Source organism: Ahaetulla prasina, chromosome 1 (genome assembly GCF_028640845.1).
Source record: "Ahaetulla prasina isolate Xishuangbanna chromosome 1, ASM2864084v1, whole genome shotgun sequence".
NCBI lineage: Eukaryota > Metazoa > Chordata > Lepidosauria > Squamata > Colubridae > Ahaetulla > Ahaetulla prasina.
Genome location: NC_080539.1, coordinates 100074331 through 100099704, shown reverse-complemented (window position 1 = coordinate 100099704; position 25374 = coordinate 100074331). Strand labels below are relative to the sequence as shown.

Genomic DNA, 25374 nt, shown 5'->3' with positions numbered 1-25374 from the left:
TCATTTCCAAAACAGAACTGAATTGGTGCAGTTCTTGTATTTATTTCTTTTTAAATTTTTCAGTTATGCCATCACATATCTGGAACCCAAAGTTGAAAATCTGTACCATACTCTCATATCTAATGCTTACTCTATCAAAGATAGGAGTTTTATGATCAGCTGAAACTTGTATCATGGGATTGTTGCAAGTAGCTTTCAGGCAGGTCACAATCGTAGCATAGTTGTCGGTATCAATGCTAGTAGATGTATTCATTTTGTAACTATGTCAGTCACCAAGAATATCATGAATTTTACATGGGTTTGATCAGTATTGAATTTCTCTGGTCACAGGGAAATATATAAAATCCATTGCTTGTTTTACCTATTTTCTTGTGTTTAATAGATACCTTTCTATTATTATTCAGCTTTAGTATTAAGTGATAGGGATTATTGACATATATAAATAAATTTATATTAAAAGAAGAAAAAAAGAAATTTCCTTTATTTGCGGGAAATGCCATTGGATATCTGAAATACTGCTCTCTGGATTGTAGCCTTTAACATGGTTAACATGTTAATGGCTGCAATATGCAGTTTATTTGTTTCTGCTGTGTGTGTTGTATGAACACTGACATTTTTAAATGATTGTTTATCAAGCATGTTATGTGCATCCAGAATTTTAAAAAACAAACAAACCAAGGTTTAAGTAACCATTTATCCTTAAATCTTCCAAGGATAAAAATCCTATCATTAATAAATGGTGATTTTGCCACTAAATTTTGGTGGTTCAATATTAGAGTGTAAAGGGTGCTTAAGGAGTTGCTCACCTCTGGTTAATATGATATAAAAAACACGTTGTATCCTCATTCTCTCTCCCCCTCCCCCCACTCTGTGTGTGTCCATGTATTAAATTATTTTGTTAATTATTTTTTTCAAACATAATAATAAGTCTTTGAAATCCATAAAAATGTCTCAGAAATAAGCAACATATCAAGTTGCATCTTTGGAAATAGATATTAAAATATGTTTTCTCATTTATGAACAGCTGTTTATTATTGAAATGGAAAAAATTGAGTTGTCTCTAAAAGAGATGAAGGAAATAGATTCTTCTTTAAGAGGCCAGCCTGTTAATGCTTGGGTGAAATCCAAATTGACAGACATCCAATCCCAGTGGGACAAACTAAGCAAGCAGGTTGGTTCTTGGTACTATTACTCTTGCATTTTCATATCTGTAATTATACTCAAGTAGTAGCATTGTTACATGCATTGCAACCAGTCATATAATATCCAAGCATCATATTTTATTTTCAGCATATAAAATCCCATTTTACATTTACAAATGCCTAAATAGAAATACAAACTAAATAATCATATTTACATTATTCTATTTTATAATCAAACCAATTTAATTTTAATACTATAAACTGGACCGGATTTGTGAACATACTCAGTAGGAAGAAGATGTTAAAAACACAGTTCCATTAAGTGGAACTGAGAGTATTAGTAATGGTTATTCTTGTGTGAAATGGTAGAAATCTAAATACTTGCAACAAGTATTTGATTCGTTTTTCTCGCTATGTACATTTATACATCTAAACTAGATTGTGTTGTTTCTCTGTGTCATATAATATATGTGGGTATGTGGGTATATGCATAGCGCTCTCCCTCCCTCTCTCTCTCTCTGTCTCTCTCTCTCTCTCATCTATCTATCTATCTATCTATCTATCTATCTATCTATCTATCTATCTATCTATCTATCTATCTATCTAGTCATGTTTATGTAATGTGAAAGCGGTGGTCTTTTGAGAGCTGCATGCAATGAAATTTCATTTTAATGCCAATTAGTGTACATTTAAAGTGACAATGAAGTTATTCTAAGAATCTGCTGCTACTTCACTGCTGCTAACATACATTACTATAAACCCTTATGATGGCCATGCAGGAGTGAGATGCTCCCGGTTCAGTCCGGTTTGCCCGAACCAGTAGTAAAAACAGCTACCGGTTCGCCAAACCGGTAGTAAAAAATGTAAAAAAAAAAAAAAAGGTTTGATGATCAGGTGAGCAACACTTTTTTACTTTTTTAGCATTTTTAAATTTTTATTTATTTTTAGCATTTGGTGCGTGGTGCGCACCGAGCATAAGCAGGTGCAGCGTGAGTTTGGCACGCAACACGCATGCGCAGCCAGCAAACCGGAAGTAAACCGGTTCAGATTTCACCACTGTGGCCATGATCACCATCACTGCCATAGCCATCATTGTGGGTTTCTTCATTTTTAATGTGAACAGTAAAGCAATAAAAATTAATCAAAACTGCATTAGTTACATTTGCCCATTTTTGTAACTATAAAATGTTATTTCCTAGATTTCCTGATGAAAAAAATGGAGAACGTTATTATCTCAAAATAACTTCCACCGTTCTGTTGATCGCGTGTTTTTCTTTCATCAGTTGTACATCACTCTTAAAATAATAACAAGTTTAAACAATGCTGTCCTCTTTGTGTTGCTTTGTTTGAATTGCTAGATCATTACCCATAAAAATCAATTATCGGAAAATCAAGAAAAAGCTGTCAATCTCAAAAAGGATTTGGCAGAAATGCAGGAGTGGATGGCTCAGGCTGAAGAGGAATATCTGGAGAAAGATTTTGAATATAAGAATCCAGATGAGCTAGAGAATGCAGTGGAAGAAATGAAGGTCAGGAATACTTTGAAAAGCTTAAATTGTATTTAAAAAATGACATAGTCGCTAAATATGGATGTGTGTTAATTGTTGTTACTAATATTATTACATCAGAATATCCTTTTCTGGAAAGTTTTTCAGAACAGAGTGATTTGTTTTTTAATAGCTTGAAGCTCACTATCCTTCCTACTTAACTGTTGACAATGAATTAATCAGATTATTTACACATTTATGAAACAATATTTTGTCCACTGTCACTACTAGAGGTTGTGTAAAAATGTATAAAACTGTTGCCTATCTTAAAATTCTATATGATTTAAGGTGCTGCTAATAAGTTGAATGTGTTGGCCATGTACATATCAAATATTTTTTTCTCTGTTGAGCCCAGATTGCTGCATAGCCCTGTCATGTACTCTGCAATTTGACCAGATGGCTTCAGGCTACTGCTGTTTGATCAGCAAATACTGGTTGGAGTAGAAATTCCCAATCTTGCTACATAGTGGGATTAGAGGAGGCTGGAGTTTAGAATGACATTTGCTTTAATTTTACAGTGTTAAAGTGACTGTAGAATTAGTGGATTTAATAAGAAAATGTACAAATTTGAAACTGTGATAAGGATGCAAAGCCCATTTTGATTATTCTTGAAATTTTAATGCTGCTGTCTCTTAGCTTAATTTTATATGTGCTTGCATCCTAATTTAATTCATATGATATGGCTAATTGTAATTTAATAATGCCTGATCAGGGAAAATACGAAGGATGCATGTGTCGGAGTAGCAAATTACAAATTTTAATATTTACATACATTTGAAAAAAATTACAGCTATTCTGAATGTAAAGGATCTGTTAAAATTTCTTGATCATTTTATGCAGTACAATTGTTGTAAAATTTTGGTATATTGTAAAGAACTGACATTTTCAATAGTCTGGTTATCAAACACTAAATCAGATTGTAGGATTTTTTTTTAACATTAGAAAATGTGGCAGCTTTTTGAATTGAGTGACAGGATTGCCACTGGCATTTTCTGTTAAATTATAAAAGGTTTTGTAATTGAGTGCTCTGTAGCCTTTGCCAGTCTTGTGCTCCTCAGGTATGTTGACTTTCTAACTGTCAGAATTGCTAGTCAGCATGACCTTGGTGTTTGAATTTTTTTTTATTTTGAAACAATCGCATTCAATAGAGTGATAAATTTGGTGTAGTATTCTTGATTGTAGTAAGATTATTAAAAATTACACCACAGAAAAATATGCAATCTTAAAGTTTTTTTTATGTACTAGTTATTGTTGGCCATATAAATTAGGAATTTTGAGGCAATAATCTTTATGCATAGTAAGTATTTATCTTGGGATGAGTTGTCTTCGTGCAACCAGTTTGCAACACAATATCTCTAGAAATGAAATCCATTTGTATGCCAAGAAATGTCAGAATGATGGTAGGCAACTAGTAGAATAAATAATAAATACATTATATTTATTACAGAATCCATTGGAATTGGGTGGCTTATAAACCCAAATAGATAAAATATGAGTGATCTTCAAATGAAGTGTCTTGGGGCCCATGGATTGCATCCCAAAAGGTGCTTTTTCAAGAGGCGACTGGACTTTCTGATTTTTCTTTGAAGATGTTTCGCTTCTCATCCAAGAAGCTTCAGCTGTGGCGGGATGGTGGGGAATGGAATGGAATTCAGTCAGAGCTGAAGAAGTTTCTTGGATGAGAAGCACAACATCTTCAAAGAAAAACCAGAAAGTCCAGTTGCCTCTTGAAAAAGCATCTTTTGGATAACCATGACCTGGATGACTGAGACTTCTAGACATGGATTGCATCGCTTCTCAAGTGCTTATGAAATACAGTGTTAACAATTCATTTCAGTATTTTAATTATTAGTTCAGATTCCATTGTTAGTACAGTGATTGCAATTTAGTTTGGTCCTTATTTGCTTCCTCTGGGCAGAGAGCAAAGGAAGATGTGCTGCAGAAAGAAGTGAGGGTGAAAATTCTGAAAGACAGCATCAAAATGCTAGCTGTTAAACTGCCATCTGGTGGTCAGGACTTAACAACGGAGCTCAATCTTGTATTGGAGAATTACCAGCTACTGTGCAACAGGATCAGAGGGAAATGCCACACTTTGGAGGTATGATCCATAACTAATTCTTCCTGCCATTAACACCAATGGGAGGGTTTAAGACTGATGGCGAACCTATGGCACATGTGCCTGAGGTGGCACTCAGAGCCATCTTTCCGGGCACTTGACCTGTCCACTGCAGCTGCGCATGGTGCATGCCCCAGCTGATGTTCAGACCTCTGGTGCGCATGCACACAATTCAGGGGACCCGGCTGGTCTACGGAGCTCTCCTGCACATGTGTGCATTTGCACATGCATACGAGAGCACTTGCGCACAGCATGTGCATGTGTAGATGGCATTTGCATGCATGCATTTGCACACATGCATTGCATGTGCAAAAACTGCACAGGTGCATGATGGTGCGATTGCATATGCAGCGCATGGGGGAGCCGCACGAAAGCCACACGCATGCACAGATGGTATGGTTACACGCGCAGTGCACGGGGGAGCTGCATGAAAGCCATGCGCATGTGCAGATAGTGTAGTTGCACACACAGCGCACGGGGAAGGGCCGCAAAGCGTGGACCTGTTCAGCACTAGGTGAATAAAAGGTTCATCACCCCTGGTTTAATACATAAGTTTATACTCCGAGAGTTAAAAGAAATCATGCCAATGGTATGTTTTTGCTCTATATTTAAAAGTTGGGGATGGGGGCATTGTTAGACCAGCAACTTATTTAATGAAAAAACACAAAACTCTTTTGTTATATACTTAATTCTAGATATTTTAAAGCTTCCTAGAAAGCCAGTTGACATAGTGCTTAAGGTTCCAGGCTAGAAACCAGGAAACTGTCAGTTTTAGTCCTGCCTTAGGCACAATGCCAGCTGGGTGACCTTGAGCCAGTCACTCACTCTCAGTCCTAGGAAGAAGGCAAGTGCAAACTACTTGTGAAATTTTGCCAAGAAAACTCTAGATACTTTCCAGGACTCAACACTGACTTTAAGCCTCACACATATGTTAACACTGCTTTTTAAATAGTAAAGGATTGTAGTTACTGCCCATTAGTTAGAAGCCATTTCTTATGCAAGTAAATAAAGTTCAAATAGTGGCTCCAAAATTAGTGGGACTGCATTGTTTTTTGTTGATTTTAAAATGTCAGTGAAAATCCAGGGATATAGGGATGAGAAATATATAGCTAATGGAATGTATATATTAAGACTCCATCAATATAGTGATTATTTCTGAATTATATATTGCCTACTAAGTATTTCAGGTATATTTAACTTCTACATGCATTCCTATATTTCCTATAATACTTTTGATAGCATTGTGAAATAGCAACTGTACAGTCAGGCCCCCTATTTGATTCTTTGTAGCTGCAAATCAGGATAAAGTCAAGTTCTTAAACTCAAGTTTTCTGTTCTAGTCACATTGGGCAAATACTTTACTAGCTTTGGAATGTGATCCAAATCAATTTTGAGTCATGTTTAAGATGGCAAATTAGAAAATTCTATATTACTGGTTAAGGTAAAGAAAGAAATATATAATATGTATAAGCAGGATACATTTTTGTCTGTTAAGTTAGGAAACTATTACAGGCTATTGTCTCCAAATGTATTTTTTTCATACAGCATCTAAGTTATCCCCATTGTAATATTCCATCACATTGTTTTGATATTATATATATTGCAAGCATCTGGAATTTGCATTGGAGATACAATAAGTGAGTTGAGCAAGTGAGAAACCTGAGGCTGAGTGAATTGAAAGTATCTGTCTCATTGTTAGGCAATAACTTGTAAATTATCTGGAGTAGTTCTAGAAAACATTGCTGTTGATGAACAATATACTCTGGAAAATCTACATAAAGCTTAAGAAATAAATGTATCACTGGACTGAGAGGAACCAGCTTCTGAAATAGAATGAACCTTTTCTTCTTTCATATATTCCTTCTCTTCAGGAAGTATGGTCTTGTTGGATTGAACTGCTACACTATCTGGACCTAGAAGCAGGCTGGCTCAATACTTTGGAAGAGAAGATGAAAACAATTGAACACTTGCCAGATAAAATAGATGCTGTCAGTGAAGCCCTTGAGGTACAAAGGATAGTCTGCAAAAGTAGCTTATGCAAATGAATTTAGGGTTGTTGTTTTTTAACTGAAGACTTTTTCCGCTTTAAATAGAATGAAAATTCCACGTTTTGCATAATATTTAAGTAATTGTAGAAGTGGATGGAACTCAGACCTGTTGAAAGGTTTTTTTGTTGTTGTTGCTTTAATTCAAGATGGGCAAGAGAAGGCAATGCCAAATCACTTCTGATTTAACAGGAAAATCATACAAATAGGAAAAAAAAAAGAGGGGAGATGCATCAATGAGGCCCATGATGCATGAAAAAAAATCTTATTTGAGTTAAAAGAAATAGGGGTGTCTGCAGTCTCCAATCTTTGATCAAAGATCAAAAAAGGGCAAAATATCAGATGCAGCATCACTATGTAGGCTCCCCTCTTTTTTGAATGTGTGTTTTGTGCCTACTATCTTTTCTTTTTCTTTCTTTTTACTCTCCCTTTCCTAGTGGACACTTTTAAGTGTCTAAACATATTTTGAAACATTGGTATTTTTGGCTGCGGTGTTGGTAACAACAAATACAAACCAGAAACTTTTATTGATCTGCTATATAACACACGGTGATCTCGCAAAATATTCCAACTTTTGTTCTGCTAACAACTTTCCTTGTTCTTTGAAATGTGATGGTGAAGTACATGATTTTTTTTTTAAAAAAATTAATGATACAATAACTTTAAGTTTTCTAAGGACACTTTAAATCTTGGTGATTATATTGTCTAATTGGAATTATTTATTTATTTTTATTTATTTTATTTATTTATTAGATTTTTATATCACCCTTCTCCCAAAGGACTCAGGGTGGTTTACAGCCAGAATTAAAACAGTAGCAATGTACACTTAAAACAGAATTAAAAAACTTATTATATAATTGGCCGAGATTTAAAACATTTAAAATCTAAAAACCCTTAAAATTCATCTAAAAAATTTAAAATTTAGGCCAGCCCCGCGTGAGTAAATAAATACGTTTTCAGCTCGCGGCGAAAGGTCCGAAGGTCAGGCAATTGGCGCAAGCCAGGGGGAAGTTCGTTCCAGAGGGTAGGAGCCCCCACAGAGAAGGATCTTCCCCTGGGGGCCGCCAACTGACATTGCTTGGCGGACGGCACCCTGAGAAGTCCCTCTCTGTGTGAGCGTACGGGTCGGTGGGAGGCGTGAGGTAACAGTAGGCGGTCCCGTAAGTACCCAGGCCCTAAGCCATGGAGCGCTTTAAAGGTAGTAACCAAAACCTTAAAGTGCACCCAAAAGACCACAGGCAGCCAGTGCAGCCTGCGCAGGAGTGGTGTTACATGGGAGCCGCGTGTGGCTCCCTCTATCACCCATGCAGCTGCATTCTGAACTAACTGAAGCCTCTGAGTGCACTTCAAGGGGAGCCCCATGTAGAGAGCATTGCAATAATCCAAGCGAGAGGTAACAAGAGCATGAGTGACCGTGCATAAGGCATCCCGATCAAGGAAGGGGCGCAACTGGTGAACCAGGCGAACCTGGTGAAAAGCTCTCCTGGAGACGGCCGTCAAATGATCTTCAAACGACAGCCGTCCATCCAGGAGAACACCCAAGTTGCGCACCCTTTCCATCAGGGCCAGTGACTCGCCCCCAACAGTCAGCTGCGGCTGCAGCTGACTGTATCGGGGTGCCAGCATCCACAGCCACTCCGTCTTGGAGGGATTGAGCTTGAGCCTGTTTCTCCCCATCCAGACCCGTATGGCTTCCAAGCACCGGGACAGCACTTCAACAGCTTCGTTGGGGTGGCCCGGGGTGGAAAAGTACAGCTGCGTGTCATCAGCGTACAGTTGGTATCTCACCCCAAAGCCACTGATGATCTCACCCAGCGGCTTCATATAGATGTTGAACAGGAGAGGCGAGAGAATCGACCCCTGTGGCACCCCACAAGTAAGGTGCCTTGCGGTCGACCTCTGCCCCCCTGTCAACACCGTCTGCGACCGGTCAGAGAGATAGGAGGAGAACCACCGGTAAACGGTGCCTCCCACTCCCAAACCCTCCAATCGGTGCAGCAAGATATCATGGTCAATGGTATCAAAAGCCGCTGAGAGATCTAATAGGACCAGGGCAGAGGAACAACCCCTGTCTCTGGCCCTCCAGAGATCATCCACCAACGCGATCAAAGCTGTACTATATCCGGGCCGGAAGCCAGACTGGAACGGGTCTAGATAGACAGCTTCATCCAGGTATTGGGGTAGCTGCCATGCCACCACACTCTCTACAACCTTCGCAACAAAGCGAAGGTTGGAGACCGGACGATAATTTCCCAAAATAGCTGGGTCCAGGGAAGGCTTCTTGAGGAGGGGTCTCACTACCGCCTCTTTCAAGGCGGCAGGGAAAACCCCTTCCAACAAGGAAGCATTAATAATCCCCCGGAGCCAGCCTCATGTCACCTCCTGTGTGGCCAGCACCAACCAGGAAGGGCACGGGTCCAGTAAACATGTGGTGGTGTGCAGCCTCCCCAACAACCTGTCCACGTCCTCGAGAGCCACAGGGTCAAACTCATCCCAAACAATCTCGACAAGACGCGTCTCCGCCCTCTCACTTGGATCATCCCAATTTTGGTCCAAACCATCCCGGAGCTGAACCATTTTATCGTATAGATAGCCACTAAACTCCTCGGCACGTCCCTGTAAGGGGTCATCCCACGCCTCCTGATGAAGGAGAGAGCGGGTCACCTGAAACAGGGCGGCCGGGCGGTTATCTGCCGATGCAATGAGGGTGGAAAGGTAAGAACGCTTCGCCTCCCTCAGTGCCACTAGGTAGGTCTTAGAATAAGACCTAACTAGTGTCCGGTCAGCTTCGGAACGGCTGGCCCTCCAGGTACTCTCTAGGCGTCTTCTCCAGCGTTTCATCTCCCTCAGCCCCTCGGAGAACCGAGGGGCCGGTTGAGATCTGCGCCGGGTCAGAGGCCGCAAAGGCACGACACAGTCCAAAGCCCCAGCCACGGCCTGTTCCCAGGCCACAACTAGTTCTTCAGCCGTGCCGTGGGCCAGATCGTCAGGGAACGGCCCAAGCTCCGTCAGGAACCTCTCAGGGTCTATCAGGCGCCTGGGACGGAACCAACGCATTGGTTCCGTCTCCCTGTGGTGGTGGGTGGCGGTCCGGAAGTCCAGGCGAAGGAGAAAATGATCTGACCATGACACAGGTTCTGTTACTAAATCTCCTAATTCCAGATCATTTAACCACTGTCCAGAGATATAAATCAGGTCCAGTGTGCCTCCCCCAGTGTGCGTAGGGCCATCAATTACTTGAATCAGGTCCAATTAATTAATTAATTAATTAATTTATTTATTTATTTATTTATTTATTTATTTAACTTGCTTTGAGTGGTGCACTAATGTGCACTTGCTTTGAGTGGTGCACTAATGCGTATAAAATAAACTCTTGGCTTCTATTGTTCAGTAGTTCACTGGTGTTTAGAGTAGGCTATGGCAATATGTTCTACATAGATCTCTCTTTGAAGGTGTTTCAGAAACTGTAGTTAGAATATATGAGCCAGGCAACTGTTTACTATCCACAGTTAACTGAAAGGATTCCTAGTATATTTCTGTAGTTACTTCAGAGTGACAGTTTTTCTTGAATGTTTCATGTGCAGGAAATTTGAGGCTGCATTTGTTCTTTGACCCTTCGTATCTATTATGATCCGCTCAGGCAGAAATATGGGATTGGGAATGCCAATGTTTAGATGACTGCTAGATGGCAGCAAAGAGATATATAAAATTCTTTGTGCTGCCATCTAATGGTCCCTTAGATTTTTGCAGCCTAGTTGCAGCCTAACCAGAAGAGGTCCTATGTCTGCTTCCATCGTACCTGGAGATTTCACAAACAGCACCGCCTTCTGCTGTAGAATGCATTTCCATTGGTGATGCTTCCTTCCTTTTTATTGTCTGAAGACATTAAAAAAAACCACACTAATATTTTTTCCATCTGCTTTCCAGTTTGGGTTTACATTTCACTGATTCCGCTGCCATCTGCTGATTTTATTTCCTCTTGCTCTTTTTGTTTTGGTAGAGTTCTTGAGTTGTTTTTATGGCTTGATGTATTTGTCCGTAATTTCCATAACTATTTTAGGGTGATAAGATGCCATATGTTTCATTGTTCTCTCAATGGCAATGTGAGTCCTCAGACACTGTATGTAAATGTATATTTTTTCTGCATGATATTTTTTCCAATTTTAAAATGTCAGAGCGCTGCATTCAGTATGTTAGAAAACAAGTGCCTACATTTTGGTTTAATTATTTTCTCATTAGTCATTGGAATCCATTCTGCGCCATCCAGCTGACAATCGGACTCAAATTCGGGAGCTTGGCCAAACATTGATAGATGGAGGCATCCTTGATGAAATCATCAGTGAAAAGTTGGAAGTTTTCAATGCCCGTTATGAGGAATTAAGTCATGTGGTATGATATGTAACTTTGATGGAATGAAACATTAGTTTTTACTTATGTCAGCATCCATAATATACAGTTTCGAATGATGCTTAAAGCTGTTCTTCACTAGCTTATAGAAATAAGAACTGCCCTATATTAAGGCCAGATGGGCATAATTATGGCAACACTACCTACATCTTGCATTATGGTCTATCAGAAGTTTGAGAAGCCCATGACCTACACCATAAACTGGATGGCTGAGTGAATTCTTGATTGAAAGTGTACAGATCCAGATTCAGCTTAGTGGATCTTATATTTCTGTATAGGTGAGGAAAAAAAAGATAATTTGGAAATGCAAATTTAAATCATGATTCCTGCAAATGAGGTAAATGACACGACTTCGCAACTAACAACAACAACAACAAAAACAAAGACCCATCCCACAAAAATGTGTAAAATGACTGAACATCTGATTTTATATTTTAAAAAGGGTTGAAGTATAATGAGCAGATTTATACAATACAGATTACAGAATATGGAGTAAAGCTGTAGTAGTTTTAAAAGTTTACCTTCTGCCTTGGAATGAGAACTCTTTTTTTGGCCTTGAAAAATACAGGACAGAGGATCCTGCAAGGGACAGAAAGCTGAATTGATAGTCGTTTTGAAACCGTTGTTGTCTAACTGGATTGATGGATCCCATCATGATTTCAGTTGGTATTAATATGTCCTCTGGATACTTCCATAAGTTTTGATAACAAAAGTGAATGCTGAAGTCAGTGCTTCTGACTTTGGTTGCCATGCTAGGAATCTCTGAATTATGTGCCTTTCAGCAGATATCCCTTGACCATAAGAAAGTAATATTTCACTGCACTGTTGACAATCAGAAAATAAGAGCATAGTGTCAGCAGTTCTGATTTACCATTTTTGTATTTATATTTAGGTTTTCTAAATATAAAGGTTCTAAAGTTTTCATGCAATATATTTCTTTGTCTCTCCTTAGGCAGTCAGTAAACAGATTTCTTTGGAGCAACAGCTTCAGTTGATGCGCGAAACTGAGCACATGTTGCAGGTTCTTCAGGAAAGCTTGAAGGATTTGGATAGGCAACTAACATCCTATTTGACCAATAGAATAGATGCCTTCCAAATGCCTCAAGAGGCACAGGTATTATTCCTTCCTTCCTTCCTTCCTTCTTGTTTAAAAAACCACTTTGTAACATGGTTTTTGAGTTGTAGGATAATTAAGAGAATACATGCTCTATGAAGAGATGCTGATGGTGTTTTGCACTAGAAAACCTTCAGTAATCTCTTGATTATGAAATAAGTAGTCTATCCCTGAAATCAGCATTGAGTAAACTGGATGTTACAGTCTTTATAATATATTTTAGTAGTATGATTTATTGGGTAGTCAGATTGATATCTGCGATATCCTCTTTCCCCCGTTTTCTCTAATGAATGGCAGAAAATCCAAGCTGAGATTGCTGCTCATGAGTCTACCCTGGAAGAGCTTAGAAAGAATGTCTATTCTTTAATGCCACCTTCACCAGAGTGCCGATCCCCCCGTGGTGGGACTCATTTGGATGTCTTGCAGGTAACCATTTCGAAAGAAAAAAAAATGCCATTTTCATATTTTTCATCATCATTGAGATCTAGCACTAAGGCATAATTAAAAAGAAAATCAGAGATTATATGCATTTTTTAATTGACTTGGTAATTAATTGATATGGTAGAATTTTGCCTTCGTCCCTTAGCGTATGTTTCTTTATTTGGTAAAATTATAGAAAGAAGAGATCCATCTTACTGCTGAGAGATTTATAATGCTTTGAATAATTTTCAGTCTTGCCCTAGGCAGTTTTGGATGAACTACTATAATTAATTGTATGTGATATATGCCATAGATCAGAAACATCAGAAAGATCAGGTGGCAGATATATAAGTTTTCTGAAGTTGTAACTTATATTTTTTAAATTTTGGAAACAGTGGTATTATCTAGGGGCATAACAGGTACCACGTTGCTTACCATCCATGCACCTGGTATAATCCTGCATCATTCATTAAATTGCATGATGATAACTGAAAGTCCCTATCACTGCTTTCATCTTGATGATAATGATATAATAACACAATAACAATAATATAATGTTATATAAGTAGTCTTAGTTTCCACTCAGTGTAAGAAATGGGCAGAAGAAAACAAGGTTAGGAGAGAATTGGACTTTGTTTCAAAGACAAGATTTAATACGTTGAGAAGTAATCTCATTCAGGCTTTTGAAAGCTAGTTTCAGGCATTCAAAATTGAAGGAAAGCATTTGGTAGAGGAAGAGACACATTCAGATAAGGATAGTAGGACTTACAGAATCAAAGACCTGAATGTGAATCAAGGTTTTCCCCATAGTGCTAATTAGTTTCTCAGTGTCCCCAGAGTTGTTGTGTTGCTTTCAAATGCAGCATTGTCAGTAGAAACTATGATAATTTTACATACTATAAAGTTTAATTTATTTGTCACTTCTGTTCTTTTTCAGTTTCATTTTCTCCAGCCTTTTCCCTTTTTTGATTTCCATAGGCATATATTTGTAAAAGGAGGATAATACTTTTACATACTTCTGAAAGTTCCTATTTGTGACATATGCTATAATACACTTTTCTTAAATCCTTGGGCAATTGTTACAATATATTTGTTGAACAGGATGGATATTAGCATTGCTAATAGGTAGAGAAAATGTTTGAACAGTAGATAATACTAAGATTATGGCATTTGGCTGGCTAACCTGAAGCAGTACTTAGTGACTACAGAAAACTAAGTAGAGGTGCCAAATAAATCCCTAAAGAGAAAGAAAGGGAAAGCAGTTGTTTCAAAATAGAGATTAATGAAGAGTGGAGCTAGACAGAGGCATTTATATTTTCACAATAGTTGGTGAACAGTTTGGTTTTGTGAGAAATATTCAGTGGAGCACAGCAAATAGAAACCAGAAAAGGGGGGGGGGATGAGTTTGGAGTTGATGAAGAATTAAGTGGCAAACTTGATAGCATTGATTTTGAAAGGTAGAAGAAGAAGAAATAAAAAAGGCAGTACTAATTAGAGATGAGGAATCCATACAAGCAAGAAGATTTTTTAATATTCTGGGCAGTATTATAAATTCAGGACATGAGATGGTGTTTAAATCCCATTTTGTGAATTCTCTGATTAGGTAGCTAGAGGGAGAACTGATTAGTTCATGGTGTTCCATGCCTGTTTGTGTGCTTTGGGGCTGACAGAAGTGCAGAAAATTTGGAAAGAGAGTACACATTGTACCTTTGAAAGTCCCCAAACATAGGTCTAGGCAAAACTGCTTGATGGGGGTTTTTTTATCTTGTTTTTGAAGAGTTGACTGTGTCATGTTTAAGTGGAAAAGAGAAGATCTCAGATTTAGAGATAAATTATTTTGTAAGTTAGAGAAGAGAGAAATACGGTTACAAGGAGAGGAAATCCACAGTGATATAAAAAAGAGAGAAATGCTGAACTAGAAGAGTAAGATATAAATTATAAATAAGAACAGTTAGTAGAAAGATTTTTCATTCTAAGTGTGCAAATGTGTCAAATTTTTGCTTTCTTACATAAACAGAGAAAGCTCCGGGAGATATCCACGAAGTATCAGCTGTTCCAGAAACCAGCGAATTTTGAGCAGCGTATGTTGGATTGTAAACGAGTTCTGGATAGTGTAAAAGTTGAACTCCATATCTTGGATTTGAAGGATATTGATCCAGATATCATTCAGTTTCACTTTGATAAGTGCATGGTAATATAATGATATGACTAAATTTTCTTAATTTCTCTCTATGAAACTTTGCTTGCTTTTTTACCTCCATGGTAGTGAACTTTCTAGTAGCCTGACAATTGACATTCACAGCAATGGTAGAAAACATGAATGTAAGGAAGAGACTTTGTGCCTTGATTCCCCAATTTAATAGCACCTGGAGACATGTTTGATATAGAGTCTCATTGATATAAAAGACTAACCTGCTCATTGTCTACTTAGCCAAGATTTTAGGTATGCTTTTCCCCCAGACCTGTCTGGAAACAGAATAACAGAGTTGAAAATATTCTAGTCCAGGAGTCTCCAACCTTGGCAACTTTGAGCTTGGTGGATTTATTATTATTATTATTTATTATTATTTATTAGATTTCTATACCGCCCTTCTCCCGAAGGACTCAGGGTGGTGTACAGTCAGAATAAAAACCCAAAAACAATACAATATACAATTAAAACAAAATTAAAAAACTTATTATACAATTTGGCTGAAAAACATTAAAACATTTAAAATTCTAAAAACCCATTAAAATTCATATAAAATTTACAAATATAAAATATAAATTTAAAATACAACAAAATTTAAGCCAGCCCCGCGCGAATAAATAAATACGTTTTCAATTCGCGGCAAAAGGTCCGAAGGTCAGATATTTGGCGTAAACCAATATTTGGTGTAAACCAATATTGCTGGCTGGGTAATTCTAGGAGTTGAAGTCCACCAGGCTCAAAGTTGCCAAGGTTGGAGACCCCTGTTCTAGTCCAATCCCCTACTCTAGCAGGAGACCTTATACAACTTCAGACAAATGGCTGTCCAGTCTTTTTTTAAAAAAAGCTCCAGTGATAGAGCACCCACAACTTCTGAAGGCAAGCTGTTCCACTGGTTTATTGTTCTCGCTGTCAGGAACTTTTTCCTTAGTAGTTCTAGGTTGCTTCTCTCCTTGCTTAGTTTCCATAAATTGCTTCTTGTCTTTCCGCCTTATGCTTTGGAAAATAAGTTGACCCCCCTCTTCTTTGTGGCATTTCCTCAAATACAGTATTGGGACACTGATATCATGTTGCTCCTAGTCCTTATTTTCACTAGACTAGCTACATCCAATTCCTGCAATTCTTGTTCATATGTTTTGGCCTCCAGCTCCCTAATCATCTTTGTTGTTCTTCTCTGCACTCTTTCCAGAATCTCAACATCTTTTTTATATTGCAGTGACCAAAATTGGATGCAGTGTTCCAAGTGTGGTCTTATCAAGGGCTTTTAGTGCAGTACTACCACTTCACATGATCTTGGTTCTATCCCTCTGTTAACGCAGCCTAGGATTGCATTGTTTTTTTTGTTTTTTTGCAGCTGTAGCATATTATTGGCTCATATTTAAGTGATTGTCCCCTAGGACTCCAAGATCCCTCTCACAGTTACTGTTATTGAGTCAGGTTTCATCTGACCTGCACCTGTATGTTTGATTTTTCTTGTCTAAATGTAAAACCTTACTTTTCTCTCCATTGAATTTCATTTGGTTAGATAGAGTGTTCAAGTCTGTTGAGATCCATTTGGATCTTGATCCTATCTTCTGGGCTGTTGGCTACTCCTGTCAGCTTGGTGTCATCTGCAACTTTGATGAGTTGTTCTTCTATTCCCTCATCTAAAATATCTGTACTGCAAATATGAAATCTCCCATTAAAGTCCGATCAGTCTAAGTCAGAAAAAACATGAGCAAAGTCTTAGCAATGTGAACAAACCAGTGTATTTTTTTTAAAACTGTGGAGTTATTTCATTGCACTTGGGCTGTGTTCAGACATCATTACCAGCCTTCAAACATGCTGAGAACTTGGGGGTTATTTTCCCTCTTTCTTCTTCTCTTTTGTTCCAAGCTTCCATATAATCTCCCATTCATTTTTCATGGTAACTTCTATTTGCTATGATGTTGGAGACATTTTTGTGATTTATTTTCTAAACAGAAACTATTGCTCAAAATGGGTTACTGACTAATTTGAATCTAGTTATATTTAATATTTGTCCTAAACTGTAGCAATCTGGGCACCGTGGAGTGTGGACTTGGTGTGCATAAAGATGATAATGGGGTTGAATTCTGATGGTTATTGAAAAGTAAAATTAAACCAGGATGTTGAAATATTATAATATATTTTAATATAATATAATAAAACGATATGGTATCCTGATTCTAGAAACTCTATAAGACCCTGAGTGAAGTAAAACTTGAAGTGGAGACAGTGATCAAAACAGGAAGGCAGATTGTACAGAAACAACAGACAGACAACCCCAAAAGCATGGATGAACAACTGACGGCGCTGAAATTCCTTTATAATGATTTGGGAGCGCAGGTTAGTCTTTCATATGTACAGTTTTGTTTCACTGCGTAAAATCCACTTGTTGAGGTGAATTTCAAGCATTTAAATAAATATTATATGAACTCAACTGGCTTTGAATGATTTGCTATTCACAAGTTAAATCTGCAATGAGAATCTATAATGGTTTAAACTGGAGATGAAAATATGCGAATTTTCACATCAACACTATTATCCAGTAGTTTGATTGATGAGAAATATAGTCCAGGCTTATCTAGAGTAACTCTGCTCCATTTTGAGATTTGATAAAAAGAAAAAAAGCAACATACAGATATGTTTGGAAAATAAAATAAGTGATCTAAGAGGTGGTTTCTTGACAGGTCATCTTTTCCTTCATGAATCCATCTATCTTGTAGAATTGTCATTGAATGCCTTTTCCTTATCCATTTTCCTTCATAGATATAGTTGACTGATGAAGACAAATTCTTTTTAGAGACAAGTAACCATAGCCAAAATAGAGGTTGTGGAATAATGCTAAATTTAAAGGTGCATTGAGTGCAATTCCAAAAATCCACTTGAAAACCATTAGTATTGACAAAATTACCATCAGTCATCTTCATACATCCTATGAAGATATCATTAACACCAGTAAACAGAAACATCTGTCTATGCCAGGTCCTTGGGAAGGACCTGATAGGTAAATAAAAATGCCAGATCCCATCTAAGCATCTGCTCACTGTGTGACCACACATAATGTTGATCAAATAAGTTTTCTTAATTCTTTGTTCTTGATGCTCACTCTTATATATGCTTTAAAAACAACAACAGGTGACAGAGGGGAAACAAGATCTAGAACAGGCATTGCAACTCTCATGCAAATTCAATGAAGTTTCCCTCTCCTTATCCAAATGGTTAGAGGTGACAGAAGCTGAACTGGTACATAAGTCCACATCAGAACGTACACTTTCTGATCTGGACACTGAAATCGCTTGGGCTAAGGTAAGCAGCCTGTTCTTAGCCTTCTTAGTTTGCATCTCATTTTGATACTTCTTGTTGTTATAATTCTGAATTGGTTGTTATATCTTGTTGTTATAATTCTGCCAGGAGGCCCCCAGGGACCAAGTCACCCTGGAGAGGTGATAAAGGTAGAAGGGTTATAGTTCTTACAATTCAACAAAAATATACCTTCTGTTTCACTTTGGAAGCAGTTGTGGACAAAAAATCAACCTTTTTACCTCGAGCCCAGCTTAAACATTTGAATCCAGCAGGTGGAGTGCATTCATTCCTGGTTTTATGGGGGAATCTATTTGGAAGCACATTCTACCTTGCTTTCGAAGAGCTCATGTTGAGTACTGCAAGGAGTTCCAGATTCCCTCCAAGAAATTTAGTCTCTTCTCCTTTCCTGTTATTGGGACATTTTTTTATGATGCTATTGTATTGTATGACTATGGATTTTTTTTTAAAGAAAGCAATTTTGTAATATGCATGCTGCTCAGGTGCATTTATTATATTAATATTTTAGAAAAGGTCACTAAATGTTGAACTCAACTTGGGACACTTCACTCATTTGTTTGCCATTTGTAGATATTTTAAAACTTTACTTTTTCAAACAGTTGAATTCCGCCAACAGAATTAAAATATTAACAGATCCAATGCTCTGTACTTAGTTCTTTTTCTATTAATGTAATGCAGCTGTTGGCTTTTTGAATGTAATTGCTTGTTTTAATTATTGATTGCTACTTTAAAAATGTCATGGTTAGTCAGTTCTTTGACTAATTGAGTGCAAAATGTCATTAGCCTGCTAGGAGGAGGTTTGCGTGCCTGGGACTAATGTTGAAAATGAAACAATATAATTTCTGTGTATTATTTGTTCTGAACAAAGAACACACGTGAATTACTAGATGTATAATCCAAGGTGAAAAAGAGCATCAAGTGACTTCCCACTAAAATAGGAAATTGTAGGAATCATTCTGCATGTTATTCCTACAGTATAAAGTGAATTGTATTATGAAGAAAAGCATATATCCTACCATAAAAAATATGCATGTGAGAAAAAGCTTGGGGATTCCTGAAGAGAACTCTAGAATTAAATGGAGATTTGATATTATTAAACATTGTTGAGGTTTGTGTAATTCTTCCTATTTTTGGATGGCATTGGAAACCTCATATGATACTTAAGCAACAAACCATGTCCATGTTATTCAAATATGACAGAAATTATATTCTGTGGAACACTTACTTTGTCTTCAAAACAGTGTTTAAGCTATAGTATGATCTTGGTTTACAGGAAAGTGATAGTTTCAAATCATAATTTGCTAGACATTTATTTGCTGTTAAATAGGTCCAGAATTTCTACATCCTTAATAACAGAGGGGGAAGAGAATATCTATATGAGCAAAAGGCTAAAATTATAGTTCACTATTGCATTAAATTACTCACTGCATACATCTTTCTCAGTTAAAGTAAGAACTATTTAAGAAAGTGAGACTGATTTATTAGTAAACAGCTACTTAAACTGCTGTAGGAACCTTTAAGGTATAGTAAAAATATGAATGTTTTCCCTTGAAATATGTATACTTTCCCAAATTTGCAAAAGAAGCTTTGTAAAATAAATGTACTTTATTATCAGATTGCATAATAACTGCAGTTTGCATCAATTTGACATGTCATAATAGATTTTGCAAAATAAGTTATAGAATGTAATTAAAACAAAGAATACAACATTTAAAACATAACCTTACCAGCTACTGAAGCTACCATTTCTTTGAACATTTTCTATTCTGTGACTACTAAGATACCTTGAATTTTAGAAGATCTCTTGCTTTGGAATCCTTTAGGTATCATATATCATATCATATATAATTGGATTCCTTTCGGTATCATGTATATGATTGCAGTGATATTTATTTATTTATTTATTTATTTATTTATTTATTTATTTATTTATTTATTTATTTATTTATTTATTTATTTATTTTTGTCACACAGTATATATAATATGTGTCTAGATAGATATGTCTATCATTGGGAAAACTGATGAAGGTAGAAACTAAACCAATAATATATATTTCTTTGTTTCTGTCACCTTGAGAAATTTTATTCTATTCTGTTGATGTTGCCTTTCAGAATGTGCTGAGAGAATTGGAGAGGAAGAAAGTAGATTTGAACAGTGTAACAGAAAGCAGTGCCGCACTGCAGGCCTTAGTGGATGGAAGTGAAACTTCTCTGGAGGAAAAACTCTGTGTTCTTAATGCTGGATGGAGTAGAGTCCGAACCTGGACCGAAGATTGGTGCAATACACTTCTGGTAAGCTGAAACTGCAAATGGCAAATTTTGACATTTGTAGAATTCGTTATCTGTATGGCTTTGGATAGGGGAATAGAATAGAATAAAATAGAATAGGATAGAATTTTATTGGCCAAGTGTGATTGGACACCCAGGAATTTGTCTTGGTGCATATGCTCTCAGTGTACATAAAAGAAAAGATACCTTCATCAAGGTACAACACTTAATGATAGTCATAGGGTACAAATTTAACATTTAATGATACAACACTTAATGATAGTCATAGGATACAAATAAGCAATCAGGAAACAATCAATATCAGTATAAATCGTAAGGATACAAGCAACAAAATTACAGTCATAAGTGGAAGGAGATGGGTGATGGGAATGATGAGAAGATTAATAGTAGTGATGATTTAGTAAATAGTTTGACAACATTTGAGGGAATTATTTGTTTAGCAGAGTGATGGCGTTTGGGGAAAGAAAAACTGTTCTTGTGTCTAGTTGTTCTGGTGTGCAGTGCTCTATAGCGTCATTTTGAGGGTAGGAGTTGAAACAATTTATGTCCAGGATGTGAGGGATCTGTAAATATTTGCACAGCCCTCCTTTTGATTTGTGCAATATACAGGTCCTCAATCGAAGGCAAGTTGGTAGCAATTGTTTTTTAAAAAATATGCATTGATTGTGGTCTTATTATCCTTGAAGTAGTATTATCCTTGTAAACTTGACATGCTTACAAATGTCAAGTCTCCTATAAGAAGAGAATGGCCTTACTCAATTGAATGCCTCCAAGATACATTAAATTTGAATGTCTCATGGCCAGGCCAGCTAGGATGATATCTCTAGTTAGAACAATTAATCAGTGGAACAACTTGCCTCCAGAAGTTGTGAATGCTCCAACACTGGAAGTTTTTAAGAAGATGTTGGATAACCATTTGTCTGAAGTGGTGTGTGGTTTCCTGCCCAAGCAGGGTTGGACTAGAAGACCTCCAAGGTCCCTTCCAGCTCAGTTATTCTAGTCTATATTCTGTATTCTAGAGAGCATTTAGTTGGGAAAGGCTGACCTATTAAATGGAAAAATGTATCAGATGATGAAGAGCTTGACAGCTTTTCCAGAAATAGTAAAATGTATTGAACAATTTGATACATTTGCTTCCTACTTCATGCCCAAGAAGTATCAAAATCTTTTTCTTTGAAGCTTTAGCCCAAGAATAAATACTTTAAAAGTAATTATTACATAAGAGGACTCATTGAAACATTCTTTGAAGTTTATTTAAATAAACTGTAGCCATTATCTGTGCAATCGCTATACGTTGCTTTTACAAAACTTAAAAAACAGAAATGGATTGTAATGGGCTCTGAGAATAATCTTGAAGAAGAGGATGAAGAGCTGCAGCCAAGGCAATGGTCAAAGAAGAGCTGGAAGGGAATTTGAGAAAGTGTTTCAGACTTGACCATCCATAGTTCAGGGCAGGGAGAAAAGAGGAACATTCAGGGAAGCAAGATTTTATTACTGTAACCCTATAATCAAAGTATTTTTAGTATTCATTTGTTCTACCTTGAAGGACTGCCATCTGTCTTGCAACTCTGAATGTGCTTCTCACTTCATTGCCGTTATCTTATGAGATAGCCCTTAGTCTTATGACCACAATTGAGCCTGGAATTATGGTAGTAAGTTGTGGCAATCGTCAAGAGTCACCAAGGCACTGTGCCCAATTTTACAACTTTTTTTGTAGCAGTTGTTAAGCAAAAACAGCAGTTAAGTGAATCCATTTTTTCAGTAGGTGTTTTTGCCAGAAACTGGAGGTAAATGCTAGAAACTGGCAAAAAGATACTGAAAATTGCAATCATGTGACTGCAGGATACTGCAAAGAGTTGTAAATGCAAAACTGATTACCAAGTGTCCTAAATGCAAAATGTGGCCATGATCCCCCTCCACCCACCCTCCCTCCCCCTCCCTCCCCCTTCTTCTCCATCTATCTATATCTATATATCTAAATCTGTATCTAGATCCAAATCTATATATACTTTCTATCTCTCTATATCCATATTGGTATTCATATCCATATCTATGTGCGCACACACACGTGTGTACACATGTGTGTGCAGTGTTGGAACTTTTGTTGTAAAAAAATTCTCTGGAAGGAATACAGTGTATAATATGCTATCTTGAGCTTTGGGAGAAAAAATAAGCTATAAATCTAATCACTAAAATTATAACAAATAAATACCAAACTATTCTTAGGTCTTGGCACTAAAGGAGCTAAAAAACCAAATGAAAGTGCAGTTGACTGACCACTATGAATGTTTTCTATTAAAATAGTTAAATTTTTATTGACATTTAAGCTACATTTTCATTGATTTATCTTTGTCTTTCCTTTACAGAATCACCAAAGTCAACTGGAAATTTTTGATGAGAACGTTGCCCACATAAGCACTTGGCTGTATCAAGCTGAAGCTCTGTTGGATGAGATTGAGAAAAAGTCTGCCAATAAGAAAGAAGAGACAGTGAAGGTAGCAGAATTGAACTTTTACTGACATGGCTTAGACAGTAATAGCATATTTGGGATCCAAATGAAAGTTTGCCAGGTTCTGATTTTGATTTCTGTCTTGTTTCCCTTCCTTCCTTTTTTAATCCTACTGTGATCTAAACAATAATCCTGTTTGTTTCCCCAATCATAGCGCCTAACATCAGAATTGGATGCTGTTAGTCTCAGAGTTAATAATGTGCGTGACCAAGCTGTTATGTTGATGAGTGGTCGTGGCGTATCATGTCATGAGCTTGTAGAACCCAAATTGACTGAACTGAATAGGAACTTTGAAAAAGTGTCACAGCACATCAGAAGTGCTAAGGTGAGTTCGGAAGACTTCCCGGTCCCAAAGTATATCTACTGGCTTATTTTTACATTTATATTGCTGATTTTTACTTTTCTAATGTTTCTGTGAAATGCATGCTATGGCATTGTATTTTGTGAAAGGGAGCTGTTTTCTAATCTTTCATTGCATTTTTGCTTTTTTTAGCAGATTATAGATAGTCCTTGTTTAGCAACTGCATTTGGGACAAGCTAGTTTCGTGGTTTGGCAAAGCAGTCTCTAAGCGAAACAGCACAATACTTCAGCTTTCCTTTGCTTTATGGACCTGTGAAAGCCATAAACGCGAGAGTTGGACGCTAGTTACTTTTTTCAAAACTGTTGTTAACTGTGAACATTTATTGTATGAAGCAGTTGATAAACAAGGATTAGTTCTGCCCTACTTTGAGTGATACAGCAATACTTCTTCACCGATACTTTTTAAACATGAAAAAGAAAGAAGTTAATTATTTAATTTTTAAAATGTTAAAATGACATGCTACTCTAAAATTTTCTCTTTTTCTCTTCTCAGCAATCAAAAGCACGTAAACTAATATATTCTGGAGGTTTTGGCGAATCATTTTATTTTACATGTAATTCTGTTCCTGCACTAACTAACCTAAAAGCTATCTGCAAAAGATAATTTCTTAGTGTCAGTTTTGGGAATGAGAAATTCTACAAGGTTATTTGCTCATTTACAACTATACTGTTGCAGTTATGTGAAATGTATGCAAATATACTGACTATTGATCAGGGTGCTTGCTATTTTTGTGTGCCAGATGCTGTTCAGTCAGGACACTCATAAAAGGTTTGCTAAGCAGGAGCTCTGTGGAATTGAAGTGGCTTCTAAAGACCTTGATAAATTTGAATGTGAGATAAAGGAAATGCTGAACATAGTGGAAAAGCACATGGAATCAAAAGAAGATGATGAAAAGGTTGGAGAACTTAATGCTAACACAAAATATCATACGCATCCTTGATTTTTCTTTCTTTCTCCCCCCCCCCTTTTCTTTTAATTCCCAGGCATGGTTTTTTTAAAATCTGGAATCCTGTGACCTAGAGGTCTATTTGACGACATTGTAATTCACTTGCTGCATGCAATAAATATTGATCTTGCTTGTATCAGCTGTTTCACCACTGCGGTCTTCCTGATGACTTTATACATTCAGTTCTACATGTGCAAGGGATTTGTCTTGTTTGATTATGATAAAATGTATAGTTGTGTCACACTTGAAATCATGCATTTGGAAGCACATCCTTTTTCAAACACTTTCTCGTCATTTGAAGTCCTTGGCAAAATTTGCAACATGTCTCCTTTCTGTGGTACATCTACAGGTAGTCCTCAACTTATAACAAATCCTTTTGTGACTGTTCAACTTTACAACAGCAACTTAAAAAAGTGACTTATGATCATTTTTCACACTTATGACCGTTGCAGCATTCCCACTGTCACGTGATCAACATTTAGATGCTTGGCAACAGGTTCATATTTACGACAATTGCAATGTCCTGGGGTCATGTCATCACCTTTTATGGCCTTCTGACAAGCAAAGTCAATAGGGAAGCCAGATTCACTTAACAACCATGTTTTTAATGTCTGCAGTGATTCACTTAACAACTGGCAAGAAAGGTTGTAAAATGGGGCAAAACTCACATAACAACAGAAATTTTTGGCTCAATCACAGTCATAAGTCGAGGATTACCTGTATTATACTGGAGGCATAGGCAGTGTAGAAGGTGTTCAACTGTGATTTCCTCCAGCTGCTGTTGCTCATCCTGAACATTGCTAGAATGGGCAAGAGTTGCTGTATTACAGCCCTGGCTCACTTCTGCAACAAAGGAAGTTTGTTGCAAAAGTGAGGAGATATAAATATAGATATAGAACATTGATATTAGATTATTATTTTAGCGCTTGGTATCTTCATTGAAGACTGTTTTGCGTTGTCACAGA

General features: G+C 37.1%; 1 protein-coding gene across 4 annotated transcripts in view; it reads left to right on the top strand.

Annotated features, from left to right (window-relative positions):
- UTRN (utrophin) overlaps positions 1–25374 on the top strand; it is a 429397-nt gene that overhangs the window by 127693 nt on the left and 276330 nt on the right. For all 4 annotated transcript variants that reach the window (XM_058170259.1, XM_058170253.1, XM_058170245.1 and 1 more), the window contains exons 25-38: positions 1025–1171; positions 2501–2671; positions 4608–4787; positions 6677–6811; positions 11090–11239; positions 12210–12371; positions 12669–12797; positions 14809–14982; positions 17170–17325; positions 18118–18288; positions 20416–20595; positions 22959–23087; positions 23256–23426; positions 24203–24358. In XM_058170259.1, the coding sequence (XP_058026242.1) occupies positions 1025–1171; positions 2501–2671; positions 4608–4787; positions 6677–6811; positions 11090–11239; positions 12210–12371; positions 12669–12797; positions 14809–14982; positions 17170–17325; positions 18118–18288; positions 20416–20595; positions 22959–23087; positions 23256–23426; positions 24203–24358 (2211 nt within the window). The remainder of the gene's footprint in view (positions 1–1024; positions 1172–2500; positions 2672–4607; positions 4788–6676; positions 6812–11089; positions 11240–12209; positions 12372–12668; positions 12798–14808; positions 14983–17169; positions 17326–18117; positions 18289–20415; positions 20596–22958; positions 23088–23255; positions 23427–24202; positions 24359–25374) is intronic.